General features: G+C 45.4%; 1 protein-coding gene across 5 annotated transcripts in view; it reads right to left on the bottom strand.

Moving 5' to 3' along the window:
* HPN (hepsin) overlaps nt 1–18,326 on the bottom strand; it is a 389,596-nt gene that overhangs the window by 129,693 nt on the left and 241,577 nt on the right. For all 5 annotated transcript variants that reach the window (XM_086930020.1, XM_086930022.1, XM_086930018.1 and 2 more), the window contains one exon: nt 15,740–15,875. In XM_086930020.1, coding sequence (XP_086786146.1) covers nt 15,740–15,809 — 70 coding nt within the window. In that variant the 5' untranslated portion in view covers nt 15,810–15,875. The remainder of the gene's footprint in view (nt 1–15,739; nt 15,876–18,326) is intronic.

Here is an 18,326-nt window from a genome sequence, read left to right on the forward strand (position 1 = left end):
TTACTTCCGCAGCAGCCCTCTGTTGTCTAACTTTGACCGCTAGGATGTGTCCCACTTTCTCGCTGCACTCATAGGCTTTTTCTTTTTTAGCTAAGTATTTTTCAGCCAGCTTCCTTGAAAAACTCTCTACTGCTTCTGCCTTCAATTCTACTAGTTTCAATAATATGAGTTCCAAGCTAGATTTACGTTCTACTGCAGCAACTAATTTTCCTTCCTCTATATTTAACTTTTGCCGGATGGTTTCCGTTTTTAACCTCTCCTTCTTGCGCCTTGTCAGTACATAGCAGAGTGTTTCTCCCCTAACCCCAGCCTTGAAGCAATCCCACGTTTGCCCTATGGAGGCAGTACCATGATTGATCTCCCAAAATGACCTAATCCACCCCTCCATATGTTTCCTGTATTCTAGGTCTTGGAGAAGGCTCCTCTCAAAGGTCCATGTTGGCCTCTTGTTCTGCGTTTGCGAGACCTTTATTGTCAATACTAATGGACTGTGATCAGAAATGATCCTTGGTAATTTTTCAATTTGTGTCTCCGCCACCAAAGACCTTGAAACTAAAAAGTAATCTAACCTTACCAAGACTTGATGCGGTGCAGAAAAAAAAGTGCTACTATCTAGCAGTGGATGTTGAATCGCCCAGGGATCTACCAGCAGATTATTATTGACCATGTTGACAATAGCCCTGTTTACCTTCCTCTTTCTGCCACTGTAGACCGCTCCAGAATTCATGAATGAGCTTGTGGGATCATGTAGGTTAAAATCACCACAGCATATGACTGGTTCAGGCCACTGTGCTAATTCTGTGTCTATGAATTGCCAAATCTCCGGATCATCCTCCGTAGATCCATATACTGTTACTAGTGTTAACCTGAATCCTCTAAAACATAACTCCGCGATGGCCCATCTCCCCCATTGATCTTCTTTTTTTCTTTTAACTACCACATCTCTTCTTCTCCCCAGGATTGCAACTCCTCTTGTCCTAGATCCTTGCCTACTGGCTGCCAGTACATCAAAGCCCAGTTGGTTCATTACAAATATCTGCTTTTCCTCTATATGTGTTTCCTGTAAACATACTAAGTCCACTTGTAAGGTTCTAATGTAAGCCGCTACATTCGCCCTTTTCCTTGGGTCATTTAACCCACATACATTTATCGAAGCTAACTTACATGACATTGCATATTGTATAGAAGAAACATTTCTTTAACCATCCTATCCCCTCCAACCTTCCTCATCCTTTCTCTACTCAAAAAAATAAACACCAAACTATATGTGCAAGCAATGTGTGCAATGTGTGCTACAAAATCTAACCAAACAATCCTCTTCCACCGATTTTTACCCTTCCACCCCCTCCCTTCCCTCTCCCCACCCCTTCCCTCCCCGTCCCCCTCCCTGCAGGCAAATAGGTCAGCAATGACCTATGCGTGGACGCTTCCTGGTTGTGTTAGTCGCACCCCTCTCCCACCTTGCCCAGTACCCCCCCCCTTTCTACTAGATCCATCCCTCCTCCAGAGACCATAAATTTACTTTTGAAAAACCTTCAACTGATTTGGCAGGGATCGGACACTTATTTCTTCTCCCTTCCCAACTCTTGTACAAACTCCTGAGCTTTCACCTCCGACATAAACATCCTAACTCTGCCTTTTGTGATCACCTTCAGCCTAGCTGGGAATAACAGATACGCCTCTGAACCTAAAGCCTGAAACTGTGGAATCATGCTTCTAAGCCTCCACCTCCTTTCAACTGTCACATGACAAAAGTCTGGTCTTGAGAAGAAGGTAACCCCCTCTACGGTTCTTTTGCTGTCAGGTCTGATTTTCTGTATGATTTCTTCCCATAGCAGAAAGTTGCCAACATACACGAGTATTGCTCTAGGGAGTGGTGCTTTAGAGCCTCCTTCAGCTCTTTCGGCTCCATATGCTTTACGCTGGACAAAGGGGAATCTATGCGCCCTCTGAATCTCTGCTTCCCACTGCCACTGGGACTCAGGAAAGGCTCCCTTTAGTAGTTTAACAATGAACCCCCTAGGGTCCTGCCCTTCGAGCCCTTCTTCCACCCCCAAAATACGAACGTTGTTCCGCCTCTGGCGATTTTCAAAATCTTCCATCTTCCAAAGGAAATCGTCTGCCCTCTTTTCCTGTTGTGTTTTAAACTCGCTGAAGCTACGAAGATCATCCTCCATCTTGCCTGTTCTGTCCTCTACCTCAGCAACTCTTCCCGACAGGCCTTCGTACAATTTGTTTGTTTTCCGGAGCGTCGTTTGAATTTTCTTAAAGTCTTGTCTTGTTTTACGACTTGTAGATCTTGCTTCAGATTGTATTTGTTTCAACATATTGAAAACCATCCCTAGTGCATCATCTTGCCCTGGATCTGTTTCGTACTCTTCTTGATATGTCTGTGACGTAGCCGAGTAGTCCCAGACCAGTTTTCTCTCTGCACCTCTTGTTGGCGACTTTTCATACCTGCAGCGCCTTATCTGCCTCCTTCTTTGTGTAGAGTCTTTGCCTAGGTCAGTTCCTGAGGAGGTAGATGCTGACAACGAACCCTCTTCATCTTGCTCTTTATCCACCTCTTCCTCTTCCTCTGTCCTTTCCCCTTCTTGTTGTATTACATCGGAGTCCTCATTTACAGAATAGAAATGCTCCCCCTCCAGTGAGCCCACTTCTTCTTTCTCCATGGGTTGTCCAACTTTTCCTGATGCTAAACTTATTGAACTTCCCCATGTGGGATTGGAGGATTTAGTCGATAGCTCAGCCTCCACCTGCATAATCGCCTGCAACATGTCTGCGTTCTCCTGCCCCCTCGGCTCCCCCTTACCGCTTTCCTTCTCAATAGTCATCGTCCTCTGCAGAGTTTCTTCCACTCCATTCAGCTTGGCAGCACTCTGTCCTGCATTCTCCTGAACCAACACCGCTGTGCCCCTATCAGTGATCAGCTCAAGGCTCGCAGACACTGGTTGCTTCGCAACAGCCGGCTCGGCGTCTGACACAGTACCCGTCACGTCTCCAGCTGCTGCTGCTGCCGCTGCGTCCTCGAGGACGCTTCTCTGGTTAGCTCCCGAGGCTCCCGGGACTGCTTCTACCTCATCCGAGGGTTCTGCTGCCGAGGCCGCGGCCGCCGTCTCCGTGCAGACCGGGCGTGTGAACGATTCCGGTAAGGTAGGCTGCCTTAGGGGTGTTCCTTTGTTTCTTCCAAGGGTTGCAGGCTTTTCCAGCATCTTGGTGCGCCCTTTCACCATGTCGCTCTCCTCTCCGCCCAGCGGTTTACTTTTTGGGTCCGATTTCGGATCCGCTTTCTTTTTTGTTAAAAGCGCTGTGCTTTTCTTAATTGCGCCCGGGTTCTTCGCCGGCATTTGCGCTTTCAAAGCAGCGAGTGTCTCTGGATTAGCAGCGGTTGATTTGCCGATCTCCACTCCTTCCTTAGGCTTCATCTTCGTCGATCTTTGTGACATTCTTTCACTTAAATCCTTGAAGCCAAGTACTGTAACTGCCTTAATCTGCCGCAGTAGGCCGCCCACAAATGCTCTCAAAGTCCGTGAAAGCCTGCCGAATTCAGTCAGCACTTCACCTCTGAGCTGACTAGTAATCGGCTGATCAGAGACTGCCCCACGACCTGGACTCAGTAACATGCGCTTCTGAATACCGAATCTGACTTTCAGGGGAACAGGTTCAGCGGCCATCTAGCACTGTCATTGTAGCGCTATACCATTTTGCAGTATCCAGATGGGAGAGAGGTTTTGGTGCGACTGCTCAGCACAACCCACCCGCGGCCATCTTGCCCAGGTCGATTTCCATTCTAACGTTATCAATTTTATTTAAATTAAATTTACTGTTTTTAGTTCTGTATTGGGTGTGGGTTCATAGGGAAATAGGGTGGGAACTAATATTATTATAATAATTGAATGATTATATTTTATTTAGTAATAGTTATTTAATTTAAATTGTATTGTGGGAATTGTGGGGAGTATTTTATTAATAATGAATTAATAATTGGTTGTTATTTAATTAAGTGGTAATTAATTATGGTAATTGTATTATTTTGTAGGGTTGGGTTGCGGATTTATAGGGGTAGGTGTGGGAAGTAATTTAATGATCATAAATTAATAATTTTTTAAAATGTATTAATATTCATTTAAATTAGATTTTATAGTGCTAATGGAAGAACGTAATTTTAATATTAAGTAATTATTGATTGGTTGTTAAATATGATTAAATAATGAATTGGTAAATTATATGTTAATGTTGTCATTTTATTAGGAGTGGATTGTGGGATTTATAGGGGTAAAGGGTGGGAAGTCATTTATTTTTAATTAATTAATAATAATTTGTTAATTAATGCTAATTATTTAAAATTTAAATATGGCTATTGTGTAATTAATTTCAGATGTGAGTTGTGGGGTTTATAGTGATAAAGGGTGGGAAGTCATTTATTTTTAATGAATTATTAAGTAGTTGTTAATTGAAAATAATTCAGCAATGAATAAAATAATTAGGATAATTGTTTACTTTGTGTGTGAGTTTTAGTTTTATAGGGGTAATGTTTAGGGAGTAAATCAATTTGTATCTATTTTAATTTGTTGTCTTAATTAATAATATTTTTATTTGATAGTTATTGATGTTAATTATGGAGGTACATTTTCAAAAAATGTAGATGTGTGTTGTGAATTGTGCGTTAAAGATAGGAAATAAAAAAGATTACATTTATGTCATATGGCTGAGATACCCGCCACCCCCTCTCAACACAATCCCCAAGAATTGGGAAACCGGAAACAGTTCTTGAACTTTTGGAAGGCGGGAAGGGAGTTACCCTTCCCGGCCGTATTTATTAAAATATGAAACAAAATAAAAACATTAAAATAACAGTTTCATATTATGTACAATTTCATTTCCACATTACGATGTTTGGCTAACCTTAACAGATCTCTAATACAAAGGTTCTCCTAGCCGAACTAACAACCTACAAAACATTTGACTTGAAATTGTACATCCTAACGTTAAGGGCCAACGGCAAGGTCGTAACCGGTGTCAGATCCCTAAACCAGACATACCCCCCTCACTTGTGAGAGGAGCGACCGCACAGAGGCGTACCTCAAGTGCATCTACCAATTTCCCTTTGTACTTGACGGGGGCCCCAATGAACTCGACGCCATTTAACGGTCGTTCGAGGACTCGTGTGAGGTGTCTAAAAGGTAGCGTAAACCCCCTCCCGCACCCCACACAACTTACCCATCTGCCGTCGCAGATGTCCTGGCCCCGGGAAATTCCCCAGGAGGGGCCGTAGCCCCTCCTATCCAGGAAGGGGCCTTGACCACCTTTCCTTTCCTTCCGGCGGCCTATCCTTAGACGGGACCGCCTCCCCGTTGAGGGGCCAATTGGCCACCTCCCCCGAGCGCTCCCATCCGTAATGGGTGACGCCCCCTCATAGGGATCTTCCAATTACTGCTCACCGATCATGACCTTACCGCCCAACCAAAATAAATACGACAATTCTACCTAACTTACTAAGATTACAACGCAAACATAACTTATTACAAAGCGTAAATACTGATCAATCCTCGTTCAAAATTACTTTATTTGCAAAACATACTGAAAATAACCATTCTTTATTGCATCTTAAAAATTTCACAACAATCATCACAACCTGTAAGAAAAACAGAGAAAACAAAAGAGATACTATATCAAAACTGTATTCACAACGACTCGCTGTCTTCAGGGGCTGGTGGGTGGGTCAAAATTGGCTCTTCGTTCCGTCTCGAGCTCACGTGCAGCGGGGAGGTGCAGCTTCAGAGCACAGGAACAAGAGGATGCTTTCTTGGCTTCCGCTCCTTTTATCCGTCTTCAGGGCGGGCGTAAACCCGCCCCCGCCTGCCTCCGAGGGCGTGGCCGGCCGCGTCAGTGTCTAGGACAGCCCATTCTAGGGCGGGAAAAAGGCGCGCCCCGGCTACGCCGCTTCGGGCATACCAGCCGAGACTCGCCTCCCGCCCAAGATGGCTTCCCGGGGGGATCGTGGTACTCCACCATACGTTCGGGGGGACCGAATGGTCGCCCCTTTCCATATGGCTGAGATACCCGCCACCCCCTCTCAACACAATCCCCAAGAATTGGGAAACCGGAAACAGTTCTTGAACTTTTGGAAGGCGGGAAGGGAGTTACCCTTCCCGGCCGTATTTATTAAAATATGAAACAAAATCAAAACATTAAAATAACAGTTTCATATTATGTACAATTTCATTTCCACATTACGATGTTTGGCTAACCTTAACAGATCTCTAATACAAAGGTTCTCCTAGCCTAACTAACATCCTACAAAACATTTGACTTGAAATTGTACATCCTAACGTTAAGGGCCAACGGCAAGGTCGTAACCGGTGTCAGATCCCTAAACCAGACATACCCCCCTCACTTGTGAGAGGAGCGACCGCACAGAGGCGTACCTCAAGTGCATCTACCAATTTCCCTTTGTACTTGACGGGGGCCCCAATGAACTCGACGCCATTTAACGGTCGTTCGAGGACTCGTGTGAGGTGTCTAAAAGGTAGCGTAAACCCCCTCCCGCACCCCACACAACTTACCCATCTGCCGTCGCAGATGTCCTGGCCCCGGGAAATTCCCCAGGAGGGGCCGTAGCCCCTCCTATCCAGGAAGGGGCCTTGACCACCTTTCCTTTCCTTCCGGCGGCCTATCCTTAGACTGGACCGCCTCCCCGTTGAGGGGCCAATTGGCCACCTCCCCCGAGCGCTCCCATCCGTAATGGGTGACGCCCCCTCATAGGGATCTTTCAATTACTGCTCACCGATCATGACCTTACCGCCACAGGCCGGATAGTTGACCGGCTATCCGGACCCCCCACAAAAACTCCTACCTAAAGGTCATGCTGTAAACTCCTTAACCAGGCTACGAAGTCTCCTATGAGTAACTCATTCCCCACCCGGGACAAATGAACCCCGTCCCCCAAATACATCCTGTCCCCTTTGATACAACCATGCGAAACAGAATGTAGTGTACTTGAACGAAACAATCTACTCACTTTGTTATTTATTTTCTTTACTGAATGATTCAGAGCAGTAACCGAAATAGCCCCCCGCCACACTTTCTGTGGGATCATATGGGACCATGCAATTGTGCACCCTGGAACTCTTCTTGCCAACCAACTTACTGTGGAAAGCATTGCCTCAAGAAGAAGTCGTCTACCAGTGGCCACCAGATCGTTACCCCCAAGATGGACTATGATTATAGACGGCGGTGACCTTGTCCGCTCTAACAAACCCTCAAAAAAGAATTGAAACTGGTCAATACAGAGCCCGCCCTTTCCGTAGAAGGACACCCTGTACCCGTATTCCCCAGCCACGTGAATCATATCACCTGCTTTGAATACGTCCGCGGCACGCCTCACATATGAGTGGCCCACGACCCACACCTCCTTATTCGCAGACGGTGATTTCTGACCGCTGGTCCCCAGGAGTCGGGTCGACTGTACAGTCCGCCCCGCTTCGTAAGCTTGCGTAACTGAAAATCAAACAGAAACAAGAAGCGTGAGTATATCATTACAGCTTCACAACATGTGCAACCGCACATACCTTTTATAACAGTTCGAGGACCAAGCGTAAATACTGATCAATCCTCGTTCAAAATTACTTTATTTGCAAAACATACTGAAAATAACCATTCTTTATTGCATCTTAAAAATTTCACAACAATCATCACAACCTGTAAGAAAAACAGAGAAAACAAAAGAGATACTATATCAAAACTGTATTCACAACGACTCGCTGTCTTCAGGGGCTGGTGGGTGGGTCAAAATTGGCTCTTCGTTCCGTCTCGAGCTCACGTGCAGCGGGGAGGTGCAGCTTCAGAGCACAGGAACAAGAGGATGCTTTCTTGGCTTCCGCTCCTTTTATCCGTCTTCAGGGCGGGCGTAAACCCGCCCCCGCCTGCCTCCGAGGGCGTGGCCGGCCGCGTCAGTGTCTAGGACAGCCCATTCTAGGGCGGGAAAAAGGCGCGCCCCGGCTACGCCGCTTCGGGCATACCAGCCGAGACTCGCCTCCCGCCCAAGATGGCTTCCCGGGGGGATCGTGGTACTCCACCATACGTTCGGGGGGACCGAATGGTCGCCCCTTTCCATATGGCTGAGATACCCGCCACCCCCTCTCAACACAATCCCCAAGAATTGGGAAACCGGAAACAGTTCTTGAACTTTTGGAAGGCGGGAAGGGAGTTACCCTTCCCGGCCGTATTTATTAAAATATGAAACAAAATCAAAACATTAAAATAACAGTTTCATATTATGTACAATTTCATTTCCACATTACGATGTTTGGCTAACCTTAACAGATCTCTAATACAAAGGTTCTCCTAGCCTAACTAACATCCTACAAAACATTTGACTTGAAATTGTACATCCTAACGTTAAGGGCCAACGGCAAGGTCGTAACCGGTGTCAGATCCCTAAACCAGACATACCCCCCTCACTTGTGAGAGGAGCGACCGCACAGAGGCGTACCTCAAGTGCATCTACCAATTTCCCTTTGTACTTGACGGGGGCCCCAATGAACTCGACGCCATTTAACGGTCGTTCGAGGACTCGTGTGAGGTGTCTAAAAGGTAGCGTAAACCCCCTCCCGCACCCCACACAACTTACCCATCTGCCGTCGCAGATGTCCTGGCCCCGGAAATTCCCCAGGAGGGGCCGTAGCCCCTCCTATCCAGGAAGGGGCCTTGACCACCTTTCCTTTCCTTCCGGCGGCCTATCCTTAGACTGGACCGCCTCCCCGTTGAGGGGCCAATTGGCCACCTCCCCCGAGCGCTCCCATCCGTAATGGGTGACGCCCCCTCATAGGGATCTTCCAATTACTGCTCACCGATCATGACCTTACCGCCACAGGCCGGATAGTTGACCGGCTATCCGGACCCCCCACAAAAACTCCTACCTAAAGGTCATGCTGTAAACTCCTTAACCAGGCTACGAAGTCTCCTATGAGTAACTCATTCCCCACCCGGGACAAATGAACCCCGTCCCCCAAATACATCCTGTCCCCTTTGATACAACCATGCGAAACAGAATGTAGTGTACTTGAACGAAACAATCTACTCACTTTGTTATTTATTTTCTTTACTGAATGATTCAGAGCAGTAACCGAAATAGCCCCCCGCCACACTTTCTGTGGGATCATATGGGACCATGCAATTGTGCACCCTGGAACTCTTCTTGCCAACCAACTTACTGTGGAAAGCATTGCCTCAAGAAGAAGTCGTCTACCAGTGGCCACCAGATCGTTACCCCCAAGATGGACTATGATTATAGACGGCGGTGACCTTGTCCGCTCTAACAAACCCTCAAAAAAGAATTGAAACTGGTCAATACAGAGCCCGCCCTTTCCGTAGAAGGACACCCTGTACCCGTATTCCCCAGCCACGTGAATCATATCACCTGCTTTGAATACGTCCGCGGCACGCCTCACATATGAGTGGCCCACGACCCACACCTCCTTATTCGCAGACGGTGATTTCTGACCGCTGGTCCCCAGGAGTCGGGTCGACTGTACAGTCCGCCCCGCTTCGTAAGCTTGCGTAACTGAAAATCAAACAGAAACAAGAAGCGTGAGTATATCATTACAGCTTCACAACATGTGCAACCGCACATACCTTTTATAACAGTTCGAGGACCAACGCCCCACACGTTTTACTTGTTCCACACTCAGACCCCTGGCTGTAGCCTCAGTAGCAGCCCCTATCCGAAAGGAATGGGTCCCGAACTCGCCGGGGTTCAAGCCCGCGGCCGAAATCGACATCGCAAGCACCCTCTGGAACTGAAACCTCGTCAGTGGGGTGGCGTCAGCGTGTCTCAAGAAGGTCCCCCCCATGCTGCAACCCTCTGTGCCAAATATTCCTCTACGCATACCACAGGGCACATGGAAGACCCGGGAATCCTCTGAATGATTACGCAGTCCCCGATTGCTCCTTGATCGGATTTGGACCTCACAAATGAGACCGTCATCGTCTCCCCCCTGACCTGAATGTGCTCCCGGCACAATCCCCCCATCGTATCCCGCTTGTTCTTCGCCACTAATTCGCTTACCCGCATAGCCCCATGAAATGCTAGTGCAAATGCGGCTCGGAACAACACTGCTTCATACTGGGATGAACACGTTGCCGGGAGCACAGACAATAACCGGGTCAGCCTGTCCAAACCTATCGGGTGCCTCTCATCTACTCTGCGACCCTCAAGGCGTTGCCACCCACGTAGCGCTTTCTGCACAACGAAAGTCGGGTCCTGGATCCCATGAGCCTTTGCCATAAAGGAAATGGCGGCCCGATGCCTCTGGGCCGTAGCTACTGATTTGCCTGCCTGATGTAAAGAGAGCAGAAATTTCACTACAAACTCTTCCTGACCCCACAGCTCCCCCCTAGCAGTACCCAAAAAGGCCCAATAGGAACGGAACGCCCCTTCATATGCCTTCCTCGTCCTGGGTGCTAAACTCTCTCCCACGAGGTTTTGTAGTTCGGGGCACCGAGAGACCAGAGAGCTTCGGGAAAGGGTGCCGCCACCGGGTCTGCTGTGGGCAGAAAACCCCAGAAGGCCTGCATACGGAAACGAGAAAGCGCATCAGCCGCTTGGTTCATCACCCCCGGCACATGTCTTGCCCTAAACAGTACATTCGGTTGCATGCATAACAACACAATTTCCTTGAGCAGTCTCAGAATCAATATGCATCGTGCTGCCTGACTATTGATACACTCAACCACGGTCATGTTATCAGACCAGAACACCACAGAGTGATCACGGAAACCCCCGGGCCACGTTTTCAGGGCCACCAAAATAGGAAAAAGTTCGAGAAAAGCAATGTTACTCGTCAACCCGCACTCATGCCACCATGACGGCCATTTTTGAGCCGACCATTGTGTACCAAATATGGCACCAAAACCTATACTCCCCGCCGAATCCGTCCAAAGCCCCAGCTCCTCAGAGGACACCGCTGGTTTGTTCCAGACAATTCGACCATTGAAATCCGCCAGAAATGCCAACCAAATGCGCATGTCCTGGCAAACCTCTGCCGAGAGTCTCGTGCGGTGATGTCCTTCCTTCAGGCCGACCATGGCTTGCGCAATCGAGCGGGAAAAGGGGCGCGCCATTGGTATCACTCTTAGGGCAAAATTCAACAGACCCACCACCTGTTGCAATTGATGCAGGTTTACTTTTGTTGCACGAATACATGTCTCAAGGGATAACCTGAATTTCAACACTTTTTCCTTGGGTAATCGAAAACAACCTTCTACCGAGTCGAGCTCGATCCCCAGAAACTCGATCAAGGTCGAGGGACCCACAGTCTTACCTGGCGCCAATGGCACACCAAATCGATTCATTAAGACACAAAATTCATGTAAAGCCTGTCCACACTCAGGATCCCCGGCTGCCCCCAAAAACAGAAAGTCATCGAGATAGTGCATAACATGTTGAAAACCTGTCTTCCTTGTGAATACCCACTGCAGAAAACAACTGAACTTCTCGAAATAGGCACATGAAATCGAGCACCCCATTGGCATACATCTATCCATGTAATAGCGACCCTGAAACATGAAACCAAGAAGACGCTGATCGTCTGGGTGTACCGGGAGCAACCGGAACGCTGACTCGATGTCTGATTTAGCCATCAGCGCCCCGGGCCCCAGGCGATTCAACATGGCTACGGCCTCATCGAAAGATGCGTACCGCACTGAACACCCTTCCGGGTCTATCGCGTCATTCACGGAAAGACCACGTGGGGCTGACAAGTTATGTATCAGCCGAAACTCACCCGGGTCCTTCTTGGGGACCACCCCTAGAGGGGAACAAACAAAGTTAGCAACCGGTGGCAAATCGAATGGACCGGCAACACGACCCCGAGTCACCTCCTTCCCAATCTTTACCTGTACCACCGCCGCGTGCTGCAAGACCGACAGTTGATTCTTACAGTTTGCTACACCCTGAAAATCCCCCACTGGGATGCGGAAACCATATGAGAACCCGTTTCGCAACACCCCAGCGGAAGCATGATCCGGGTATTCGTTGAGCCAAGGAATCATTGCCATGGTATCAATCGGGGTAGGTAAAGGCACCCTTCGGACTATATCAGACCTGTTTGGTGCCTCCCTTACCACCGTTATCACCCGTTTTGGCTCTGCACAAGGACTCAGGATGGGATGGCTGCCCACACCCCCCACACTCATGTCTGAATTTGCATGACCCCTGGGGCCTCGTACATTTCCCTCTGTTAAAATTCCAACAGATCCCCCTTTTCCCTGTGTTGCCACTCGGCTTCGAGTGGTACTCGTTACCTGCACCCGTCCGAAAGGGTGTCCCAGAATTTTGGCGGGAAGATTCCCCTCCGTTACTCCCTACCAATGGTACCTTCAACATTCCTGTACTCTCCATTTTTTGCCATGACACGGAGTCGTAACAATCCCAAGTCAACAATGGGTCGTGTTCCTTAGCTTTTCTAAAAAGATTGTCATAGCAGAACCACTGATTGCCCCCATATGCCACAGAATACTCCATAATACGTGACTGATAAATAGGTAACTCGGTCAGCAACTCGGGCCTGCGCTCGCCCATGATGGAGGTAAATATGCCCCACGCTCTGCCCCAAGTACCAATGTTCTCGTCAACCTTAAAGGCGGCCATTTTGCGCGCCAAACACTCGGATGCATGAGCTCCTTTTGGCTCTTCACATGCTCTATCTCGTAATGGTCGGTAAGCAATGAAAACATGTTTACATACTTATCCGCCCAAATCAATTCCTTAATTTCTAGTGGAACATGATGGGCAATCTTCTCCCTTCGAGAAGGTACAGACCCCTCCCCCGCAATCGGCAATGGCCGCTTACCTGAAGTAGACCCTGCACTTGCCGCCGAACTAGGGCCTGCTGCACTTCCAGCCGCCGGAACCTGTGGGGGAACAGAAGATGTTGCCTTCGCAGCCTCCCTAGATTCCCGCAGTTGCCTCATTACTGCCCGGGCGTCGTCAGCCGTGGCGCCCTCGCTATCTTTTCCCAACCACGCTGCCAATTGTGCCGCTAACTCGAGGGCATATCCTCCCTGTTCACGGGGGTGACCACCACAGGGATTGGATTCCCCTCTTTCGGCACCGGGATTGGCTCCTCACGTGGGGTATCGGGAACCGGGGTGTCCCCCCCAAGTGCCCCCCTTTGGGCCTCTTGCTTCTTCCACCGGGGACTGCTCCCTGCAAAGGCCGTTTCGGTCCTCCCTCCCCGTCCCTAGCCTCCACCTTTTTCTTCAAATCGGCTATCTCCTTCATGAGCATGCGGAGCATCTGCTCGGTACCGACCCGCTTTCCGACTTTCTTGGGCATTCTCAGACGGGATAAGACAAAAGAAAGATTACAACGCTCAAAATTGGCTCTTCGTTCCGTCTCGAGCTCACGTGCAGCGGGGAGGTGCAGCTTCAGAGCACAGGAACAAGAGGATGCTTTCTTGGCTTCCGCTCCTTTTATCCGTCTTCAGGGCGGGCGTAAACCCGCCCCCGCCTGCCTCCGAGGGCGTGGCCGGCCGCGTCAGTGTCTAGGACAGCCCATTCTAGGGCGGGAAAAAGGCGCGCCCCGGCTACGCCGCTTCGGGCATACCAGCCGAGACTCGCCTCCCGCCCAAGATGGCTTCCCGGGGGGATCGTGGTACTCCACCATACGTTCGGGGGGACCGAATGGTCGCCCCTTTCCATAATTAATGTTTATTGTTTGTAAATAATTTCTATTTAAAAATACTTATTTGTTTTTAAATTATTTTCAAATGTATTTAATACAATAGTTCTAGGTATTTGTCATATCTATTTAACATTATAATATGTTTCTATTTTTTAGATTTTTTAAATATTTCCATTAATTTGTTTACTTTTTTTATATATATATTTTGTATTGGTGATATTTTGTTTGTTTTTAATTTTGAACTGACTGGAGTGGGAATATTAATGTTTACCCCTCTGCTATCCAACACATTCCCTACTGTTGCACTAACTGGAGTGGGAATAGAAATGTTTACCCCTCTGCTAGCCAACACTTTCCCTACTGTTGCACTCACTGTAGTGGGAATAGTATTGTTTACACCTCCACTTTCCAACAGTTTCTCTACTGTTGCACTCACTGGAGTGGGAATAGTAACTATTACCCCTCGCTATCCAACACTTTGCCTACTGTACACTCATTGGAGTGGGAATAGTACCGTTTACCCCTCCACTTTCCAACACTTTCTCTTCTGTTGCACTCACTAGAGTGGAAATAGTCATTTTACCCCTACGCTATCCCACAGTTTCCCTACTGTTGCACTCACTAGAGTGGAAATATTCGTTGTACCCCTCCGCTATCCAACACTTTCCCTACTGTTGCAGTCACTGGAGTGGGAATAGTAATTTTTACCCTTCCGATAACCAACACTTTCCCTACTGTTGCACTCACTGGAGTGGGAATAGTAACTATTACCCCTCGCTATCCAACACTTTGCCTACTGTACACTTATTGGAGTGGGAATAGTAGTTTTTTACCCCTACGCTATCCAACACTTTCCCGAATGGTGCATTCACTGGAGTGAAAATAGTATTTTTTATGCCTCTGCTGTCCAACACTTTACCTACTGTTGCACTCAATTAAGTGGAAAATGTAAGTTTAAAGACTTGTAAATAGTTCAATATTTTTATTTATAATACGATGTTTTTTTATTAGATTTTATGTTTTTGGTGTATGTATATATATATATTTATTTGAACATGTTTATATATACAATTATAAAATAAATTAAAATGAATTGTTTATTAATTGTTTTAAAGAAAAAAATATATATATGTGTGACATTTTATGTTTGATTTTTTTAATGACATTTTATTGTTATATTTTTTAAAATGTATATTAAACCTAATTTATTTTCGTTAAGTTAATTCTATTGTTTACTATATTTCATATTATTTGTTATACATATATTACAATCAATATTTTGTACAATTATAATTTTTATATCAATATTTGTTCCCCAGTATTTTTTACTTGCCATTATAAATATAGGATGTTGATATTTTTGACATTGATATTTATAACTCGATATTTGTGTATGGGGATATTCTGGGGGTCGATATTCTATCAGTGTATCTCTCTAATTTACTGAACCTCTTTAAAAGGTCAGGAACTGGAGAACTTGGGACCAGGATCAGATACTGTCACAGCTCAGACATGGTTTTTATTTATGGCTGAACCCTGACACACTAGCTACTTTTGGCATTCGGTTCATGCTTCACCTAGGTCTCATGCATATACACAGTTTCCATGCATTTAAGTGACGTACACTGTTTTTCAGACTAGTGATCAGTATGAAAGACCTCAAACTGAGCATGAGTTTGTGTATCAAGCATCTTTTATAAACCAAAACCTCACCTTCGAAAATCATTTTATTGCAAGTGTCATTAAAGCATCACACTCAAGACTTGAAAAAAAATGTTTATCCCTTTCATCATTCACATATGGACTTCTGAAGGTGAGAAATGTCTTACCCCTTGATTACAGTTTAGAGTATGATGCAAGCTGCTTAAAAAGATCAAGTATTTATTATCTTAATTTATGATCAGTGAGATGGCTACCATTTCAGGATACATAGTCCTATTTATTTCTAAGGTCACCTTAACTTGTTGCAATAAGTAAGTCCTCCCTTTATATATTTTGAAATGATATTTCCAAATTGAAATATTATCTATAAGTGAATCCACTGCATATTACCTTTTTCCACGCTTTCCGGGGGCGGCCATCTTGTAAACTGTGGTTCCTCTTGAAGGTGTGCCTGGGACATCAGTGTATCGTGCTCGTGTTGAGCTCGGATAGCTGCTAAGGTTGGTTCTGCTGAATGATTAGGGGTCTGTAAAAATAGGGTAAAAAGTAAACTATTGGTTTTGGCAATGTATAAAAGCAAACATATAGAAGCCAAGTGCACTTGTTCGCTAAAATGTGGTCAAGCCATAATTTTCCAATGAGGTGCATCTGAAAAGGTTAGTGATTTTGTAGCTGGCTACAAAATATATAGATGAGTGAAATTACCTTTTTTCGGTAGAAATCGGTAATAAGCAAATGAGAAACTGCAGGAAATTTTGGTTTTCCACATCCTCATGCTCCGAATTAGAAAAGGGGAGACGTGCAAGTGAATATCCCTGTAAAACGGGGAGTCATAATTTCGAGCATCGAAAAATGAAAAGACTGAGGAATTCCCAGCTACTCAGCACTGTCTGAAACTGGACATTGTTCTTAACCTTATGAGTAATCTGCCCTCAATTTGAAGGAAGACTTTCCATTCAAGTACCCAGATATACTGCCAACCCTTTGATAGAGAAGGAAAGCCACATCACAGAGTTTCTTGAATGGATTTTATCTCAGTTTAAAAGCAGCTTTGAATAAAGATGGGAGAGATCAACCACCCAAGTAAAAGTGAATATAAAAAGTGGATAAACCGAAAGGAAATGCAGGTGAGAGACAGAGGAAGAATGTCCTTGAGACCCATGTAGTCGGCGTCCACATTAATAATAGCTAAAGTAAACTGCCACAAATCTGTATGGAGAAAACAATACAACTAGATACGCTGAAAACGATGAAAATGCTACCAATGTATCACAATCAACAGTTAAAAAAGCAAGCCATTTCTATTGTATTATTTATTAGGCCCTTTGATTGTAAGCTGTCCATTGTTTTGAATCCTATTGAGTTCATTTACCAAAAAACATTTCTTTATTACTTTTTCTTTTTTTTATTGAAATGTATGTCAGCAAACAGATACATGATAGCTCACACTTGAAAACAATAATCTTATAGGTATAATTATTACAAAACAATTAAACAAATTAAATGCATCTTACAAACGATCATCGCTATTACATTACAACATAGCTTTTTATGGCTATAAGTGGAAAAATCATAAAATACCTTAATTTATTTCCAAAATTTCTTCAAATTACGAACCTATCCACATTGCAATAGAATGCCACAATTTGCTCCCCTGATCTTTCCTGCTGATACCCTTAGTTCTATAGAGTGCCATCTCGAGATGATATGTGGAAAGCAGTCTAGTTTGCCAATTAATAAAAGTTGGCGACGTCTCGTCCAGCCATTGAGAGGTGATACATAAACGGAAAATGGCCACACAAATGAAGACAAGTCCTTGCTCAGCGGGCGACCGATCATTCAACATATTTTCTTGACAACCGAATATCACCAATGTTGGTGAAATTTGTATTGGTATACCCAAATTAACCGTGATAAAGACCTCTACATCTTTAATAAATTTAGAAAGCTTAAAACTGGTGAAAAACATGCGAATCGCATCAGCCGCATATAAACCACACTGGTTACAGCTGGTCTCCCTTCCTGTATTCCACTTGGCCAATTTTCCCAGTGTGTAGTATAATCCAAAAATTGACATAAAATGCTGCGACTTTAAGGGACCATTAAAAAGAACATTAGTTGCAAGGTCAATACTTCTTGTGAGATTAACCCCATCCAAGCCTTTATTCGTCCATTTTCTCTCACATACTACTAAATCATCCTCCATTTTAGCCATGAATAGTTGATAAAGGAGGCCCATTTTGGCCCTTGTTCTAAGTGCTTCCACAATCTCAATTTTATTTACTATAATCGCATTCTCTTTTAATTTCTGTTCACAAAAGGTGCGGACCTGAAGGTATTTAAAAAAATCCCTTCGATCTAATTTATAAGTCTTTTGTAAAAATTCAAATGAGGCAAAATGAGTCCCCTGAAATAAATCCCCAAGGTGATGAATGCCCAGATCATGCCATCTTACCATTATATAATCACGAAAAATCTCAGGTAACAAAAAGGAGTTTGGAAGAGGAGTATAGACACTCAAATCCGAACCTATACCTAATTTCTTTTTTGTTTTTCTCCATATTGTGTACATTGCAGTAACTGACTTAAAATTTCGTTTTTTTTAAATAACTTGGCTCAATTATACGATTCAAGCACTGCTTCGCTTCTGTTCCCAAAAGCATCTCATAAATTGAGGGGGCGGCAAAATCTGGCGTTGGATCTTTCGGCAAAATAAACACCCTCATATGTTGCAGTATGGCAATCCAATAATAAAGTTGGAAATCTGGTATTGCCCAGCCTCCTCTCTCTCTAGATAAGAAGCACCGTTTCAAAGCTCGTCTGGCTTGATGAAAACCCCAAAGAAACCTTGAGCACATTCTCTCAATTCGAGCAAAAAGACGGCAGGAATTAAAAATGGAATGGAACTAAATACATACAGGAATTTAGGGAAAATCAGCATTTTTAGGACGTTGCTGCGACCAAACAATGAAAGATG

Source organism: Lissotriton vulgaris, chromosome 7 (genome assembly GCF_964263255.1).
Source record: "Lissotriton vulgaris chromosome 7, aLisVul1.2, whole genome shotgun sequence".
In the NCBI taxonomy this organism is placed as follows: Eukaryota; Metazoa; Chordata; class Amphibia; order Caudata; family Salamandridae; genus Lissotriton; species Lissotriton vulgaris.